At 41.6% G+C, this 20202-nt stretch overlaps 1 protein-coding gene across 10 annotated transcripts in view; it reads left to right on the forward strand.

The window, feature by feature from the left end:
* The window catches only part of KIAA1217, a 958874-nt gene that overhangs the window by 926631 nt on the left and 12041 nt on the right, over positions 1 to 20202 (forward strand). For all 10 annotated transcript variants that reach the window (XM_082258357.1, XM_082258354.1, XM_082258356.1 and 7 more), the window contains 4 exons: positions 1775 to 1950; positions 16799 to 16923; positions 18544 to 18691; positions 19078 to 19558. In XM_082258357.1, the coding sequence (XP_082114483.1) occupies positions 1775 to 1950; positions 16799 to 16923; positions 18544 to 18691; positions 19078 to 19558 (930 nt within the window). The remainder of the gene's footprint in view (positions 1 to 1774; positions 1951 to 16798; positions 16924 to 18543; positions 18692 to 19077; positions 19559 to 20202) is intronic.

The following is a 20202-nucleotide window of genomic DNA, read 5'->3' on the forward strand; positions in this document are numbered from 1 at the left end:
TTTGAGGAAGGTACTGCATGCAGGATTCCCTGCCGACCTCTCCCATAAGCCATTGTTTGCCTGCATTGCTTAGAGAAGTGTACAGGGCCGGAATTCCCAATAGGCACTGTAGGCATGTGCCTACAGACACCCTTCCTAGAGAGGCGCCTGTCTGTATGAGGTTTTTTTTTTCCATTTTTTTTTTTTTAAGCTTTTTGCTGCCAGGTCACCTGAATTGTGTGTAAAAGTGACAGGCAGACTCCTGCCTGCCAGGTGGAAGCATTCTGGTGGTTGTGCTGCCACCCGATTGCTTCCACACACCCTCGGTACAGCCCCCCCAGGTATGCCTCTGTCATGTATTCCGTGCTACACTTGCCGATCTGCGGGCCCAGGACCAACATGGCGGGTGGAGGGGAGGAAGAAAAGTGGACACACGTCAGCTCTCTTCCCCTTCTTGCTGTGACTGTATGAAATCACTTCTGGGTCAGCCTGTCACTTTTCCCAGCCACCATAGCCGGGAAGGGATGTATTGCAATGCGATGTGCATTGCAATACATCCAGAGGAGACATGCAGGGTCTTTTACACCCTGAATGTCTCAATAAAGAGAACCTGTCACCTAAAAATAATCACATAGGGGACTTTTTGTGCCTTATGAGATAAAAAAAAAATTAAGCAAAAAAAAAAAAATGTTTTTTTGCAAAAATTAGTTATACCCAAGCACATAAAATCCTCTCCAAAAAAAATGTTTAGGCCCCCGCCCCCCTACACATGAAAATGTTGATTGCGATACACATGTTACATATCGCAGTGCACAAGACCTCCCCTGTAACACTAAACTGATGACCTATAGGGGGCTTTTGAAGCATCCTCTATACGAGATATAGGGTACTGAAGTATGTCGCCATTTTACGGGCGCATGCAAATTTATTGTTTGACACATTGGATATCTGTTTACTTGGTGCAACCTTGTCTTTTATATTTTACTATTTAAATTTGTGTAGCCTATTGCATTTTTTGTCCTAAAATTCACTTTAGTGTGTTCTTTACTGAAATCTTTGTGATAATTTATCAGGATAAAAAAAGGTCATACTGCCTTTTTTTTGTGGGGGGGGGGGGGGGACACATTAGAATTTCCTGCCTATGGGCTCCTGAGATGTAAATCCAGCACTGGAAGTGAGGGACTCAGTGATGTCATTGAGACTATATTAAGGTGCCTAATAAAAACAGGTTAAATTTAAAAATGTCACTGGCATGTTGATAAGAATGGGAGAGAAGAAGCTGGGAAAGGAAAAATATCAGTAGATCAAACTTTAATCTTTGAGCAGGTGCAGGAAAATACTATCGGAATCATTTTGAAGGATCCCACTGGAAATATTTGGAGATGCATAATAATGTTCCTGTTGTACACAGCATTTAACACTGAGCTCCTGAAATAGTTTACACAGTTAGGTACAAACTAATATAAAAGGGATACTTTTGAATGAATGAAATTATCTCATTTCCGTCTCTGCTTAGCACTACTTTGGAAACTTAAAGTCCCTTTGAACTGAGACCAAAGAACACCATCAAATGAGATTCACTGGCCGCAGCCAATCACTCTTCAATTGTCCATTGGTACATACTTATAACGCAGCTGTGGGGTTTAATCCGGAGCCAAAGGCCAGCTTAACAATGTACATTATTTAATCAGGGCTCCTTGTAGAGGAATGTCTCTGAAGTCAAGGAGGAATTGTATGGTTAGGATTCTTGGGAGGCAGAAGGAAGAATTGGAAACTGATTTCTTTTGTGTCACAGCTGCAGAACCAGGAGATGGTGCGGGCGATGATGAAGAAAGCAGAGCTGGAAATCAGCAGCAAAGTGACAGACGTGGTCAGGAGCCTGGAGGATCCGGTGCAGAGACAGCGCGTCCTAGTGGAGCAAGAGCGGCAGAAGTACCTCCAGGATGAGGAGCAGATTGTCATCAAGTTAAGGTGAGCGCTCAGTCTTTCACACTGGTTCACAGGCCTGGATTTAAGGCATTGTCTAGCATTGCAAAGTTTTTTTATTGCTTTAATAAATTTACAGTGATTGTAAACCCATAAAAAACAAACATTATACTTATCTGTCATACAAACCACTGAGCAGAGCAGCCTCATCCTCCTCTTCTTGGGTCCCCTGCTGGCACTCCAAGCTCCTCCCTCCCTCCGAATGACCATCATAGCAAGTCACTTGCTATGGAAGCACTCATGTGAACTTGCTCCCAAGCTGCATTCCCTCCCCCTCCTCACTGGCTGTGACTGACAGCAGCAGGAGCCAATGGCCTATGAGGAAGGAGAAAGTTGAGAGACTTGCTATTCTCATGCACAGCGTTGGATTGACATCAGGCTGGGTGGGATGCACTAAGAAGGTGTTTTTGTTTTTACCGTAATGCAGAGAATGCATTAAGTTAAAAACCTTCAGCCTCAAAGTGATAATAAAGTCTATTTTTTTTTGTTTTCTTTTTAACCACTTTACCACCGGAGGATTTTCCTGCTAAAAGACCAGGGGTTTTTTTGCGATTTTTTACTGCGTGACTTTAATGGACAATCGCGCGGTCGTGCGACGCTGTACCTAAACGAATTTCACGTCCTTTTTTTCCCACAAATTTCACGTCCTTTTTTTCCCACAAACAGAGCTTTCTTTTGGTGGTATTTGATCACCTGTGCGATTTTTTGATCACGCGCTATAAACAAAAAAAGAGCGTAATTTTTGCAAAAACAACAATATTTTTCACTTTTTTTTATATGAAATTCCCCCCAAAAAAAATGTAAAAATCAAAATTTTTTAAAATTTTCGGCCAATTTGTTTTACGCTACCTATGTTTGGTAAAAAAAATCGCAAAAAGCGTATTTTGATTGGTTTGCGCAAAAGTTATCGCGTTTACTAAAAAAGGGAAAGATTTTTGTCATTTTTGGTGTTTTTTTTTTTAACGAGTAATGGCGGCGATCTGCGATTTTTTTTGCGGTACTGCGACATTGCGGCGGACAGATCGGACCCTTGACTGACATTTTTGACACTTTTGGGGGTACCAGTGACATTACTGCAGTAATCAGTGCTATATATATGCACTGTTACTGCAAAAATGACACTGGCAGGGAAGGGGTTAACAGTATTGGACAGGGAGGGGTTAAGTGTGTCCTAGGGGCGTGTTTCTAACTGTGCAGGGACAGGTCTACTAGTGTAAAAACAAAGATCAACAGTTCTACATAGTAGAACTGTCTGATCTTCACTTTTACACAGGGAGAACTGACAGGCGGCCTGTTTACATAAGCCGCTCTGTCTTTCTCCCGCTGTACCGGCGATCGTAGTGTGACCGGCGGACATCGGGTCCGCCAGTCACACTCCCGCACTCCTCCGTGAACGAGCCGAGGCGGGCGCGCGCCCGCCCGCTATTGGCTCTGGAAGGAGTGACAGGCGAGCGACGTAGACCTACGTCACTCTGCCTGGCCGGGGCCGACTGCCGCAGTAAATATACTGTGCGCAGTCGGCAAGCGGTTAAATAACAAACATGTTATACTTTCTTCCTCTGTGCAGTGCTTTTGCACAGAGCAGCCCAGATCTTCCTCTTCTTGGGTCCCACGCCAGCGCTCTTGGCCCCTCCCTCCCTCCTGCTTGCTGTGGGGGCACCCAAGCAGATGCACTTGCAACTGGTAGCTTTGTGTGTCCATCGACACACGGAGCCGCAGCTCGTCCCTGCCCCCTCCGTCTCCTGACTGGCTGTGATTGATAGCCAGCCGCTGCTGCCAAAAGCCAATCAGAAGTGCGAATCCTCGGAGAGGCAGAGTTTTCATGGACATCGCTTGTTCGAGAGGGGGCTTAGGTAAATATTATGGGGGGCAGCTGCACATAGAAGCTTTTTTACCTTCATGCATAGAATGCATGAAGGTAAAAACTCTTGTGCCTCTACAACCACTTTAAGGTTTTTCACCTTAACCTCCTTGGCAAGATTCCCGAGTGTGGCTTGGGGTGGAATTTCAGTGCCATTAGCGGTAACCCCAAGCCACACTCAGCGTACCGCCAGTTGGCATCGCTGGATCCTGGAAGAGGTTACTTACCTTGTTCCCGGGATCCCGCGATGTGTCCCTGCAGCATATGGCGGCCGGATCTTCCGTCTGGTGCTCTGGGCCCCGGCATCCGTCTCCTGCGAGCGTCATGTCGCAGGGGAGTGGAACTGGTGGCAAATTTGAAAAGTAAAACACACTGATATATTGTAATCCTATTGGATTACATTACTAAATAAAATACATTGACATTGGTTTGCCCCCCAGTGCCCTTGCCTGCAGTTTTACTGTACTATCTATCTATCTATCTATCTATCTATCTATCTATCTATCTATCTATCTATCTATCTATCTATCTATCTATCTATCTATCTATCTATCTATCTATCTATCTATCTATCTATCTATCTATCTATCTATCTATCTATCTATCTATCTATCTATCTATCTATCTATCTATCTATCTATCTATCTATCTATCTATCTATCTATCTATCTATCTATCTATCTATCTACTTTAACTTTTTTATAGTTATTTATTATTTTATAATTTGTGATTTTGTGTTTCAATCTTTATCATACCCCCGAGATGTTATAAAGAAGAACGCACAGTAAAAAAAAAAAATCATATTTAAATAGTTGGTTGGGGCTGCTCGTCTTTAAGAATTAAATGCAAAATAATGGTACCGCTTTCAGCACCTAAAATCAGAAACAATCATACCGCCAGGGAGGTTAAAGTCATAATAATGTCTCGTGTTTTTTTTTCTTGTTTAAAATTAACAAACATGTTATACTTACCTGCTCTGTGCAATGGTTTTGCACAGAGCAGCCCAGATCCTCCTCTTCTCGGGTCCCCCACTGGCGCTCCTGGCCCCTCCCTCCTGCCGAGTGCCCCCACAGCAAGCAGCTTGCTCTGGGGGCACCTAAACCATTTCCTCTCTCACCTGATTGGCTCACTGACTTTGATTGACAGCAGTGGCGCCCGCTGCTGTTTGTCAGCCAATCAGGATGGGGAGTCCTGGACAGCTGAGGCTCTTATGCAACATCGCTGGATCGAAAGGGGGCTCAAGTAAGTGTTAGGGCTCTGAGGGGGCTGCTACACACAGAAGGTTTTTTATCTTAATGCATAGAATGCTTTAGGATAAAAAAAAAACTTTCTGCCTTTAGAATCACTTTACTGCATTCTATGCATTAAGATGAAAAACCTTCTGTGCTCCGCCCCCCCCCCTTTTTTTCTTACCTGAGCCTGATCCGATCCAGCAATGTGCACAAGCGCATTGGCTCCAGCCGCTGTCTTTCTCCTCATTCCACAGAATAATAGCAGCAGGAGTAATTTTGCTCCTGCTGCTGTCAATCAAATCCTGTGATGGGGGAGGCAGGACCGAGCCCCGCTGTCTGTGTCAATGAACTCAGCAGCAGAGCTTGGGAGCGAGCATGCATGGATGCCCCAATGAAAAGCTGCTTTCCATGGGGCACCTAGCGAAGAGGAGGGACCTGAAGCGCTAGCGGTGGGAGCCCAGAGGAAAAGTTTAGGGGCTTGATCGGGGAAAGTTTGTTATTTTAATCCAAAAAAAAAAAGCTTTAGAAAAACTTTGAAATAAATCCAGCTTTCCAGTAATTATGTGTACTATACACTTGACATTTATTTAGCGTAAGGTGTCGGGAACTACGGTATATACAGCTACTGTAATGTTTTTAAGGAAAAGTCTACCTTATCATTAACAAGTAGGCCTTGAACTCCAGACAAGGGACTTTGCATAGGTTGAGATGATGCCATTAGTCTGCTGCAGGCAGGAGGAAGCACTTCCGCAGTCGTCTTTTTCCCACTGCACCATTGTAACTGTGTAGTAGGTCACCATGAAGGGGATGATATGTGTAAGACATTTGTAAACACAACATAGAACTGCACATGCACCAAGATTCATGTTCTGTGCATTGAAAAAAAAAAAAAAGTGCATTTAATGACTATCTGCCAGAGGGGGGCACTGCACTGCATCCCACCAGAGAACCAATGTGCCTAATCATGGGTTGCAGTAAAGGGCACATTTACCGCAAATACTTGGTGTGAACAGGCCCTTACAAGGAGCATAATAAACCTCATTGAAGAAAGTATTTACATTATAATCATCATCAATCCAGTCACCAATCCAAGACACAGAGTAAATGGAACTGCATTGCACCAGCACATTTAGGACTCGTTCACATTGAATGGCGCTTTGAAAATTCAAATTGCAAAACCGCATGTCATTGCGACTTCAGGTGCGACTTTGAAGACATCTGGGCGGCTTCAAGCACAGATGTCTATGCAAGTCACACCTGAAATCGCCGAAAGTGGTGCAAGAATTACTTCTTCAAATCGATGCGGCACCACAAAGTCAGCGTCGCATCGATTTGAACATGGCCATTGCCAACAATAGGGTGCGACTTGTCATGGGATTTGACCTGACAAATTGCATGACAAGTCGCTCCAGTGTGAATGAGGTCTTTAATGTGTGTTGCTGTGCGCTGCGGTAAAGCACACATTAATGTGCACATTGCTGCAAATGCATAGTGTGAAGCAGATTTTCTGGTGAGAAAATTCATACAAACGTTTGGACAAAAATTCTTTGTACATTCGGTCAATGGACAAATGTCGTTCCAAAATTTCACTTGCTTTCAACATTCCATTTTAAAATGAATGTAATTCCTGAACACAAACCACCATATTATGGGGCTGATTTACTAAAACTGGAGAGTTCAAAATCTGTGCAGCTCTGCATGGTAGTCAATCAGCTTCTAACTTCAGTTTGTTCAATTAAACTTTGACAAAAAAAACTTGGAAGCTGATTGGTTTCTGTGCAGAACTGCACCAGATTTTGCACACTCCAGTTTTAGTAAATCAACCCCAGTGTCTGTAAATTTGTTCATTCAAGAATAATTTTCCATCATGCTTCTTCAAATGTTCATTTCACCGTGGTTGAAAACGAATGGCAATTTTATCCACTAACAATTGGAAAATAATACAAACTTTTTTACAACAGAATTTTTTTTTTTAACAAAAATCTATATGTGTATAGCCAGCATAAGTCCTCTTACTTCATCCTGCAGTTTGTACAATACAAGCTATGATACACACTGCCATCAGATCATGTATGCCTGGGCTACACAAGCAAAATCAGCCAGCGGATAAAATGTCATATACTAAAAGCTATAGACTGTGTGCATAGCTAAACTCTTCTATGATTGATTACAGAATAATTCGATCAGTCACTTGAAAAGCTAAAACAAAGGCAATGCATAAACAACACAATTATGTGCAGCCATGGTTAGCCATGATTAGTTTTGTTTAGCGCTTTATATGTCCAGACAAAACTTTTTTTTTTTCCAGTTTTGGATTGAATGGGGATTGAAACCCTTGTAAGATTTTTACTGGCAGCTGGGTCTCCGTTAGATATCCCTCAATTCATCATTTCACCACACATCCCAACTTTTGGAAATTATAAAAAAGGACATCTTTAAGCACACATTATGTAGGCAAAGGACACGAGCAGCAGCGGACTGACAACACTCAGGACCCCCAGACCAAATAAAGCAAGGGCCCCCTGTCTGGCCCCGCCTACGACCTGCCCCTACATTTTGCACAAAGTACAGCTTCTGCCTTTACAACAGTACAACAGGGTCCTGGAAGGGGGGGGGTCTCTCTAACAGAGGCCCTCTCTGCGTCCATTGTAGAGTCTGTTAGAAGTATCCCCTCCAGGCAGGGCTGCTGATAGAAAGCCCGGGGCCCTGCACAGACTACCTTACAGGGCCCTTCCCAAGAAAATATTAGAGCTATATTTTGTTGTGGATGGGTCACCATGGGTGGCTGGCTGGCACCCTGCTGTGGTTGGCTGGCTCTCTGCTGTAGGTGGGTCACTGTTGGTGGCTGGCTGGCACCCTGGCCCTGCTGTGGGTGGCTAGCTTCTGTGGGTGGCTGGCTGGCACCCTGCTGTGGTTAGCTGGCTCACTGCTGTGGATGGGTCACCGTGGGTGGCTGGCACCCTGGCACTTCTGTGGGTGGTTTACTATGGCTGGTTAGCACCCTGGCACTGCTGTGGGTGGGTCACCGTGGGTGGTTGGCTGGCTGGCACCCTGGTCCTGTTGTGGGTGGGTCACCGTGCGTGGCTGACTAGCACCCTGGCCCTGCTGTGGCTGGCTGGTGTGTCCTCTCCTCTTCTGCCATTCCAGGCACTGTTTGCCGAGGCGAAGGAGGGATTTAGAGGAAGGTGGCGGCCTTTAACCTATCTGAGTGGAACTCAAAGGTTTGCAGCAGGCCCAGTGTGCCGGTGGACTCCCTTCCACAGCAGAGCCCTCGGACCACGGCTGAAGTACCCAACCGATCAGTCCGCCCCTGGACACGAGCCTGCCAAGGCCCTGGTTACACAAAAATCTAATTGCAGAAGGTGATTGGCTCTGCCACACAGGTGTTTTTCTGACCTCTAATCTTCCTTATATTGGCATTTCAAAATAGCATATTTAGTAATATGGAGGTTGGATAAAAAGTTTACTACAGCATTACACTTTTGGTAGTAAAATAGTACATTTTCAATAGAGATGTACACATTAGAGTAAAAAGAGGGGCAATTGGGGCTGCACAGAGGACAGAAGGATTTGGTCTTAAAAGAAGGACCATCCCTCCAAATGAGGAACAGTTGGGAGTTATGCCAAACAGGTAGTGAGGAAAAATCTCCAATAGCTACACAGACTGAAAAAAAATATGAGTAAAGTAAGGGAAGGTTTCAATTCCCAATCAGCCCTTTATTGCTGTTTTTATCCTTGTTGCACATTTCCCCTTACTTTCTGTCTGGTGAAACCATTGTCAGCAGTACAGGAAGTGAGGGAAAATTCTCTAAAGGAGCACTGGATTGCAAAAAAAAAAAAAACAACAACCTAACTTCTAATCATGCCCACACTGCAGGTTAATTATTTCAGGAAGCAGCACTTGGCCTGACTCGATTTTGTTCTGGGAGGTGTATGGACTCTGTGTAGGCCAGTCAAATTCCTTCACCCCAAACTCGCTCATCCATGTCTTTATGGACCTTTGTGCGCTGGTTCAAATAATTTGGTGGAGGGAGGATTATGATGTGGGGTTGTTTTTAGGGGGTTGGGCTTGGCCTCTTAGATTGAGTGAAGGGAACTCTTAGGGCGTCGGCATATCAAAACATTTTGGATAATTTCATGCTCCAAACTTTGTGGGAACAGCTTGGGGATGGCCCATTCCTGTTCCAACATGACTGCGCACCAGTGCACAAAGCAAGGTCCATAAAGACATGGATGAGCGAGTTTGGGGTGGAAGAACTTGACTGGCCTGCACAGAGTCCTGACCTCAACCAGATAGAACCTTTGCGATGAATTAGAGCAGAGACTACGAGCCAGGCCCTCTCGTCCAACATCAGTGCCTGACCTCACAAATGTGCTTCTTGAAGAATGGTCAAACATTCCCATATATATTACCTTGTGGACAGCCTTCTCAGAAGAGTTGAAGCTGCAAAGGGTGGGCCAACTCAGTATTGAACCCTACGGACTAAGACTGGGATGCCATTAAAGTTCATGTCCGTGTAAAGGCAGGTGTCCCAATACTTTTGGTAATATAGTGTATGTATCAGAACATTTGTAATTTATTTTTCTTCTAAATGCTTTTTCTGTATCCACTATTTTCTGTTCACTTTGAACCTGTACAGGAGATAATGGAGGTATCTAAAATAATTAATAATTATAAGGTAATTGGTGGCAAAATAATCTTATTAAGTATAAGTATATTATACTTAGTATAATTCCCATATGATGCAATTACGTTTGCTTTATCTCATAAAAAAAGATTTAATGTGTGTCCTTTCTCCATCATGTTCGAGTTCTGCGAAGTTGCTCTCATTTCATTGTCTTTTTACAGTTTTATATTCTGGATTCCGCTCTTGCAGAGGGGAAATTTGTCACTAGAGACACATAATGTGGCCATATTTACTGCCCACTATCAGTGCCCTTGGTCTACATCCAGAATCATTGTAGAGTCTGTGCGATACAGACTATTTTATAGATCTGTTCCGTTTTAGCTTTTTTTCCCCCTTATTATTTTATTCTCAGCTATTCGGTTTACGTTGACAGCAATTTCAGCACCTATTCCTTCCTGAAACATCAGCATCTGTTGTCTCCTCGCAGCGCACTTTCACAAAGCGTTCCCGTAAGCAACAGCTGGGACTCGTCCAAGAGAAATCAATCATCCATCTTGTGAAAGTCGCCAAATCCATTTCTCTTCTTTTTTTCCACTGGTGAATTTTTTTTTTGATAAAGAACACACTTTTATTGTACAAAATAAGGATTTTGGTATATAGTTATACTAAACTCAGTATGCACAAGGAATATGTATTATGTAGATTTTGTGATTTCATCCGTTGGCGGATGAAAAATGGACATCAATGCATTTCTATTGAAAAAACGGAAGTAAATGGATCCATTTGCGTCTGTTTTCATCTGCTTTCGTCAACATTCGTTTTTTTTGAACGGATGAAAGCCCTATTTTTCATTGGTTAAAAAAATTAATCGGACCAAAAAACAGATGACAACGGATGAAAAACGTATGTGAAACTGATGTTGACTGAAAAAAAATGATGACAAAAAAACGTGACTGATTTGATTAAATAAACGGTCCGTGTGTGTGAAAGGGGCCTTAGGTTGTGAAAAAATGAAGGGACTGAATGGCTTAATGAAATCTGTGTTACTCTGCTTAGTTGCTAGTGCAGCTATTTTCAACAAGGGTTCCTTTAGAGCACGGATCTCCAAACTACGGCCTACCAGCTGTTGCGGAACTAGACATCCCATGAGGCATTAAAAACTCTGACATTCACGGACATGACTAGGCATTATGGGAATTGTGGTTTTGGAACAACTGGAGGGCCATAGTTTGGAGACTCCTCCTCTAGAGATTGCTAGGGGCTCTTTGAACTGTGGCTGATTGACTCATGGTGCCTTCAAAGCTCCAGGACCAATACCACTTGGCTATGCCAGCAGCATGGCACTGGTTATTGTTTTTATACTGTCCTAAGGGTGGCATTCTTCTCATTGAACACTAATGTAGGAGTCATTCAGTCAAGTGTTCTCCAAGGCCTGACAATTATTTTAAAGGTTCCCCTGGGATGTAAAAAAAGAGACAAAGATAAATAATTTTAGAACTTTTTCCACTTTTAATGTGACTTATAAAGTGTAAAACTCAGTTGAACAACAAACTGAAATCTTTTAGGTGGAGGGAAGTAAAAATAAAAAAAATAAAATAATATGGTTGCATAAACTAATACTTTGTTGAAGCACCTTTTGATATTTTTACAGCACTCAATCTTTTTGGGTATGAGTCTATCAGCATGGCACATCTTGACTTGGCAATATTTGCTCAATCTACCCTATAGCCCAGACATATGAAGAATACAGGAAATTGTTGTCACATCTACCACACAGCCAGTATTTGCCAGATATTCCTGCAGCTCCTTTATTGTTGCTGTAGGCCTCTTGGTAGCCTCCCTGACCAGTTTTCTTCCTTTTCATCAATTTTGGAGGGACGTCCAGTTCTTGGTAAAGTCACTGTTGTGCCATATTTTCTCCACTTGATGATGACTGTCTTTGAGGTTTACCATGGTATATCTAATGCCTTGGAAATTTATTTTACCCTTCTCCTGACTGATAAATTTTAACAGTGAGATCCCTCTGATGCTTTGGAAGCTCTCTGCAGACCATGGCTTTTGCTGTAGGATGCAACTAAGAAAATGTCAGGAAAGATCTACTAGAACAGCTGAACTTTATTTGGGTTTTTTTAGAGGCACTTTAAATGTTGGCAGGTGTGTACTGATTCCCATTTAACATGAGTTTGAATGTGTATGTGTAGATTGCTGCGCATTAGATGTCATACAACCAATTGATAAAGCTAAAATTGTACAGCAGCTAACATCCAATCCTGAATTAGAAAATCAGATCAAAATGACAATGGTAATATATGATGTAGCGCTATAGGAACATAATAAACATAAACAAGTAGTTCATGAGTCCCTAAATTAGTCAAAGTCCAAAAGATTGGTACAAAAACATAATTTTAAGATGATTCCACAGAGCGTGCAGTCCCAATAATGGTCATGTAGGTGACCCACCACTCCAAACGAAATGTGAAGATAGCCACCACCAGGGAGATAAGATTAGTCTCTTACCAGAGCACTATGATCCCCGTCATAGAGATCATAAACAGCGGGAAGGGACAAATCCAGGAGACAGCGAAATAACTTATACCTACTCCTTCAGCCACCGCACTCGCTCCTCTCATAATACATGTATATGTAGAGAGAACGCGTCGCCCCTGACGACGTTATTGGTCTAACGAAACGCGTAGGAGGAGCCTGTGGCATGCTACGTGGCTACCAGCAAGGGGACGCGACGGCCATCTTTTTGGAAGGATACCATGCAGAGGACTTCCCATGATACACGCCTGCTTTCCTAGCTGTAAATGTGAGTTGCCATTTGTCTGTTTTAAGCTGAATAAAGCCTGTTTGACGGTAATACACTATGGGAGTCGTTTTCTCTCTACATATACATGTATTATGAGAGGAGCGAGTGCGGTGGCTGAAGGAGTTGGTATAAGTTATTTCGCTGTCTCCTGGATTTGTCCCTCCCCACTGTTTATGATCTCTGTGACGGGGATCATAGTGCTCTGGTAAGAGACTAATCTTATCTCCCTGGTGGTGGCTATCTTCACATTTCGTTTGGAGTGGTGGGTCACCTACATGACCATTATTGGGACTGCACGCTCTGTGGAATCCTCTTAATATTATGTTTTTGTACCAATCTTTTGGACTTTGACTAATTTAGGGACTCAAGAACTACTTGTTTATGTTTATTATGTTCCTATAGCGCTACATCATATATTACCATGAGTTTGAATGTGATTGCTTAATTTTGAACACAGCTACATCCCCAGTTATAAGAGGGTGTGCACACTTATGCAACCACATTATTTTAGTTTTTTATTTTTTACTCCCCCAAAAGATTTCAGTTTGTTTTTCAATTGAGATGTACAGTTTATAGGTCACATTAAAGCTGGATAAAGTCCTGAAATTATTTATCTTTGTTTAATTTTTTTTTACATCACAGAAACCTGGGTGTATAGACTTGTTTTATCCATTGTACATGCCTAAGTCCCAAATGGGGGGGAGGGGTTCCACTCATTATTTGTTATAGTTCAGAACAGCATAAAGAGCAGAGAGTAATGTAAAATCTATTAAGATCAGCAGGAGTAGACAGGATGTGTTCTAGGGGGAACACCTGTTCTGGTGACAATTGGGTGGATTTTTCCTCGCTTTGGGGTCTTTTTTGTTGTGTCTCAAGGTTCAATTAACATAAAGAAGGGAAAAAAAGCAGGTTATTGCAATCTAGTTATCACTTTTACCAGTATGCGGTGGTATAACTGAATCTCTGACACACTTTGTTCCTGTACTGTCCCTACATGGTGATTTCTGAGCAGAAAAACAGAATTTTTGTAAAATCTTACCGTAAAATTCCTTTCTCTGAGTCCTCTGACAGTCGCCGCCCATTCACACAGTCTTCACTTATGGGGTATTGACTTCATCTCCACAGGAGTTTCTAGGCATAAGACTTGTAAAAGAACAATAAATCTGCATAGTCACACCCATGGGGGCTGTCCTTCTAGTCCAATACCCCCCTGCAATAGCCATTCCAATTTAGTTTGTCTTCTATTTCAGACCTTCTCACCTATGATGTGATGAGCATGAGAAGAAACTGTATGCTGAAGTAGAAGTTGCTGTCTATGTGCTCTCAAGTTAGGGGCATGGGGCACTTTTTTCTTTGTAGGGAGAGTTGTAGTTTCAAGGCTTGTTCCCACTGTTTTGGCTCCAGAATAAAATTTAGCCTAGAGTATATTACAGGCTGTCTAGTTGTTATGGGTGTTCAACGTTTGTCTAGACAGTGCTTCCAGCGAGAATAGAAAACAATAGGCAACTGTGGTCCAAAGGCTGCAGATGTCATTTGGCCAACTGCTTCCCAGTATGTCCTCCCTAACCATATAGTGTAAACTGAGCCATTCTGCTCAATACATACTTATTATTGTTATTATACAGGATTTATATAGCGCCAACAGTTTAAGCAGCGCTTTACAATTGAAAAGGGGGACAACACAATTTACAATACAGTTCAATACAAAAGGAAAAGGAGGGCCCTGCTCATGGAGCTTACAATCTAAAGGACTTACAGATAGGACATTTTCAGGAAGCTAGAGGTCAGGACTTTAAATTCCTTTATTAGTCTGTGCCTCTCTCATTTAGTTTCGCTTGGTTACTTGGGTCTGTCTTATCTTGTCCTATGTCCTTGTCATTTCACAATCTGATGATTTTTTTATATATAATGATACTTTCTTAGTGGCTGGTAAAGGCACTCTTATTAGACATGGAGATGGTAAAATAATGGTTTAGCCAAAGTAAAGCCCTGAACTTAGTCAAGGGGCCATGAAGTCAGGCCCCCAGTAACAAAGTGAACCTAAATCAGGTAGGGGCACAGGAGAGAACTTTTCCATGTAATAACGGTCATCTCATGGTGTCTTCTTGTAGACAGGACTGCTTGTGTGTAAATAGAATATAGGTTTGCTTTAATATTACATCAAAATACAATTTAATTGGAGCAGCGAACCATAACCAAGGTACCACATCCCAATCAGTAAATTCCAAAAACAACCTTGTATTCAGTGGGATTTTTCCGGTACCAATAGAATTAAATTAAATGATTAAAAATGTTTCAATTTATTGCAATCATAATAAAAACATTTTTTAAATCATACTAAGTACAAACATTTTTTCAATACATTTAAGCAGTTAAAGCTTAAAAAAAACTATTTCTTCAATATGTTGCACCTGTATGGCTTCTTCAGGAAGAGTTTTTTAAGAGAACTACCACCACTCCAGGACCAGGCTGAAGATGGAAATTTAGCTCCTATAAATTCACCCTTGGGCCAAGGGGAAGATGGAACAATTCGGTGTCATCTAGTCTGTACTCTGGGGTAGACCCAGGCTGCTTGTGGTACACTACAGGAGGAGTATAATCGAACGATCCAATAAATTAAATCAAAAAGATCAACATAAACGCCCACATCTCCCCTTGACAATGGGGATTTAAAAACCCTTTGCGTAACTTTTGGGAAAGGAATGGTGAAGTTTGGGCATTCTTCATTGCATTGATCAGATCATTTATTGGATTGGACTTGTCTGGGTACAGACAAGATGACCCCTAATTGTTCCATCTTGATATTTTTTATAGGAGACTTTGTACATCATGGACTACAGGGAGTGAGTGGAGCGGGTTGGACAGAGACAGTATAACGTCTTTCGCAAACAACGCAATAGTATGTTGTTGGCCTTGGGATGAAATCCCCTGTATAACAGGATGACTTCTATTTGTCTCGGGCAACAGTTCCATAAGTGACGTGAAAATCAGTGGTGAGAGGGGGCACCCTTGATGTGTGCTGTTAGTTATCTCAAAGGCTGTGGAGTACATGCCTTCTGCAAATACATAGGCCGAAGGGGCAGAGTACAACGCTGATATTGCTGAATGTATGCAACCACAAATGCTGTATTTGTCTAGTACCCTAAAGAGATAACACCAGTGATTTCTGTCGAAAGCCTTCTCTGTTTCCAGGGTGAGAAAGCAGAGAAGGCTTCCCCGACTTTTCCGCCAAGTGAATGAGGTTGATCATCTGCCTGTTTGCCAATATATCGGCATGTATTTTCACATTGACATTTAATAATGCAATCGGCCTGAAATTTTGAGGTGCATTAGGTTCTTTCCCTGGTTTGGTTAACTTAAGTATGGTAGCAGATAACATTTCAGATGGAAAAGAGGCATTAGCGGAAATGTATTTTTATTGATAACAGTTTTATACTGTATGATTGTAGAAATGTTTTTATTATGGATGCAATAAATTGTTACATTTTGAGTCATTTTGTGTATTTATATTGGTATTTAGAAAAATCCCACTGAATATATGGTTGTTTTTGGAATTTAATATTACATGGCTATGGAGAAATAGCTGGATTGCTAAAGGGGGTTGTTTCTACACCTCGGCACAAGCGTTAACCCGACCATCAATACGCTCAGGATGTCAGTCTACACAGAAGTGTGTCGTGTTTGTCTTGCAGGAGGTGTGATTTGTGCACTGAGATGGAAGAGGCAGCTGGGAAAGGAAAAGATGAGAAAATCTGTTATTTTTATGCATTTTCCTGCATCTGGGCTTTGCTGATAGTTCCTGTGACTAACGTTACTCTCCTGTGTTAGCATTACCAATCAGAAAGTAAAATACAGGCGCAGGAGCTCGCTGTGACTTCCTAAATATATTCAAAGACTTTGCCAAATACTGCCGAGCACAGAAAGCTGTGTGCTTAATATGCATCCATCCCTGGCACTGCTTCATCTAATAGTGTCTGCTTATAGCTTAGATGTTGTGGAACATAATGTTATATAGCTGAGTTTGCCCAAAATTGATATTTTTGTCACCAGGTGGACTTTTTTTCCTGAATTTAAAAAAGCTTAAATCTTCTTTTCCTGAATTTAAAAAAGCTTAAAACAATATTTTCAATTTATATGTTATGCCATGGCAATATATTGTAATAAGTGTGGTGCACACTAATCAGTCAGATAAGTGAAAGGTGGATTCTGATTGGTTGTTGCTGCACATTGTACATTGCTCTTTGTTTTAGTAGCTAATCCTAATGGTTTTCTCGGTGGGTTATGTATATTTTCTTTGCAGTGACTTGGAGAATTTTGTAGATGATGTAAAGAAGGACTCTGCCACTAGAGTTGTTACATTGAAGGATGTTGAGGATCGAGCGTTTGTGCTGCGCCAGATTGGAGAAGCAGTGTCTAACTTAAAAGGTAAGATTCCGGCTTGCCAAACTTGGGCCATAATCAGACTCTTTGCCATTCTTTGTAGACATTGCCAAGCCTTTTCCAGGAAGCCATTCCTGAGTGGTTTACTTTAGCAATAACTATTCAAAAAAGCCATAAATTGTTCTGAAGGTCACCTTTCCTACAATTGAAGCAGGCTGTGTAAACCCCCACCACCTGTCCTCCCCACTCTCAATTTAAATGAAAATATGTAAACTACATACATTTTTCCCAAGGGTCTTCTGTCCAGTCTGATGATGTCATGGGTCTTTCCTCTTCTCCAGAGGCGGAAGAGGACATCATTTACTGCTGCACTGGACAGCATTCAAATAATGATGTGAAAACACCATTCAATGCACTATTACTTTGACAATAGGGTGTTTATGACAACCCCCAGGGGTCAGGTACATGACAGCCTGGGCTTGGGGGTAGCAGGTTGAATGATACTAGTTGAAGCCTGAGGAAATCTCATGGAGGAAAACAATTACTGCAGGGGACAGCTCTGTAGTGACGGTATGAAAAGCTGTTTTTTTTTATTATTACAGATCTTCTCATTTTTTAATATTTTCCCTTTAATTTAGCTTTACCATAATATTGCAGCTGAATCATTTAGAACAGTGTTTCTCAACCATCGGTCTATGGAACTCTAGGGTTCCTCCAGAGATGGCTAGGGGTTCATTGAGCAATGGTGGATAGATCTCCCACCTTCACTGGCAACCAATGCAAGGGGTCATTTTTTTACTAACCACCAATGTTAGGGGTCACTTCTATACTGACCACTAATTTGATGTAGTAATGTAATGAAGAGTGGACACTAAGTATGCCCCATTACCTATTTCTGTATTTACATTTTTCTTGAATGTATTATTCACACTAATGTATCGTGAGCTGTAGGTAGAATCCTTTTTAGCAGATATTTCAAGGGTTCCTCAGCAGAACCTCAGTTTGAGAAAGGCTGGTTTAGACCATTTACAATATCAGCCCCAATACAATAATTTTCTGAACTAATCCTACAGAAAATGCTAGTTGCCTGGATATCGTGATTATCTTCTAGCTTCAGTACCTTCTAACCTGGAGAAAATATGTAGCTAGCATCCGTGAACTCAATAGCCTATGTATTTCAATTGACAGTTTATTTAAGATTGAGATGGACAAAAGGCCAAAAGGAACAAAAACCAATGTCTTTGTAAGATTCTTTTCCCCCCAAGCCATATACAATAGATTTTGTGCACCATGAACTGATGAGAGCTAAACAAAAAAAACAAACTCTAAACCACTTTACAAGAGTAAATAGCTCTAAATGTAGGTTGTATCTTTACTATAGCATATAATATATAAAAGATCAGTCATTTTTTTTAAACTTAAAGAGCAATATGGAAAGTGCAGTATTTTCATAAACCACCAGTCACCTTTTTTTCTGAACTGACCATAATAAAATGAAATCAGATTGGATAGTCTTTGGCCTCATGCACTTTGAACAGAATCCTTGTCTTCTAAGAAGCAAGACCTTATTAAGTAAGCCTGATTTTGTTTAATATTTTTCCTATTTTGTTTGTTACGCTGCTTTTTAAAAAGAATGTATGATTAGGTCTCCTCTCTTGTTTTCAGGGGAGTTTCCATACTTACAGAATAAGATGAGAGCGGTGCTGCGGGTGGAGGTGGAGGCAGTAAGATTCCTCAAAGAAGAACCCCACAAGTTGGACAGCTTACTAAAGAGGATCCGAAACATGACTGACGCCCTATCATCCTTAAGAAGGTGACACCCAATCACTGACCTCTGTCTACATTTTTGTAATAATGTTCATCAAAACCCTGCCTGACTGAGAAATAGGGGCAGGTTGACCAGACCAGGAAAATTGATTATGCTCTGGTAGGGATCAATATTACCTCTCACTGAACAGTAATTATTCAGTATGTCCAGGCCCCAGAGCACCTTTTATAGCTTTACAATGAAGCAGCCAGGGGCTTTTTCAAAGCTGCAGACATCAATATAAACCATACCCTAGTGCCTAATCAATCTTACATCTCATTATGGCATCATTTAGTTAACATGCGAGTTAACATATCCATAGTCATTAAAATATTATGCAAGCCAAGTATAACGTATAAATTACCTTCTGTTTCTTTTCTGGTTCCCCCTAGGCAAGTTAGTGATGGACCCTCTAAAGTTGTTGACTTCAATCAGAATACCCAATTTATCATTACCGAGAAAGCTACAGAAACAGATATTACCCAACACAGAGAAGAAAAAAGTCATGCATATCTTCAGCCAACGCAGACAGAAGCGGTAAACGTGGCAGAATCACAGACGGTGTCTGTAAAGTCAGAGGTGGTGCCTCTATCCGCTAGGGTCAAAGTTCACCAAGTACAAAGCTCACCTGTCCATATACAGCAATCCCAACACTCTTCAGCACTGGTTAACCATGTCAATAACTCCATTAATCAGACGGGTCATGTGACAGAAGTGTCAACCAGCTATCATACAACAAGTTTACCAGCCCCTGCTTCTCAAGAGCAATCTCCAGCTGTACATCCCACTCAACATAATGGGTCGTCTGCGCAGAGCCTATTTATTGATGAAATTCAGCACGTGGCCTACAGGAATCGAGCTGTTTCCATAGAGGTAATAAGTCCTCATTGGCTACATGTGGTTTAAAGTGAGTCTGTGCTTTGCTCGTGTGGGGCAAAGCAACAGCTTTATTTTAATGCCCCCAATCTCCTGAGTATGAGGGGTATTGAGGGTGTAAGCAATATCATTCAAAGAAGAAAAAGGGAGTGAAGGTCTGCTAGAAATCTACTAAGCACTACTATTGCCTACAACTATTGTCGGTTATGTGGAGAAGTTTGCATGTTGCACCTGGGTTTAGCCAAACACCTCTATCAAGCTGTCATAGCTTAGTAGGTCCCACACAACAATGCAATCTGGGCTTTGCTTTGTGTAAGCTGTACTGTTTATCAGCATTGTGTACTGGAAGGGCATGGGCATAGACATAAGCAACTACTAGAAATGTTGGGTAGCTTAAAATTAGGTGACCTCCTAGTATACAGAAAAGAGATAAAAGTTTGAAATCATTGTTTTCTTGTGATTTCAACAGATCCTAACTTTAATGCAATATTTTTAACTTGCTCAGTCTTTCTTTACATTTTGAAATGTATTTATTCTTTTATTACAGGTACTTATATAGTGCAGACAATTTACACAGCACTTTACATTTATATTGTATATTCTCATCAGTCCCTGCCCTTAAGGAGCTTACAATCAAAGGT

The sequence above is a fragment of the Pelophylax lessonae genome, assembly GCF_965119305.1.
Source record: "Pelophylax lessonae genome assembly, chromosome: 5".
Lineage (NCBI taxonomy): Eukaryota > Metazoa > Chordata > Amphibia > Anura > Ranidae > Pelophylax > Pelophylax lessonae.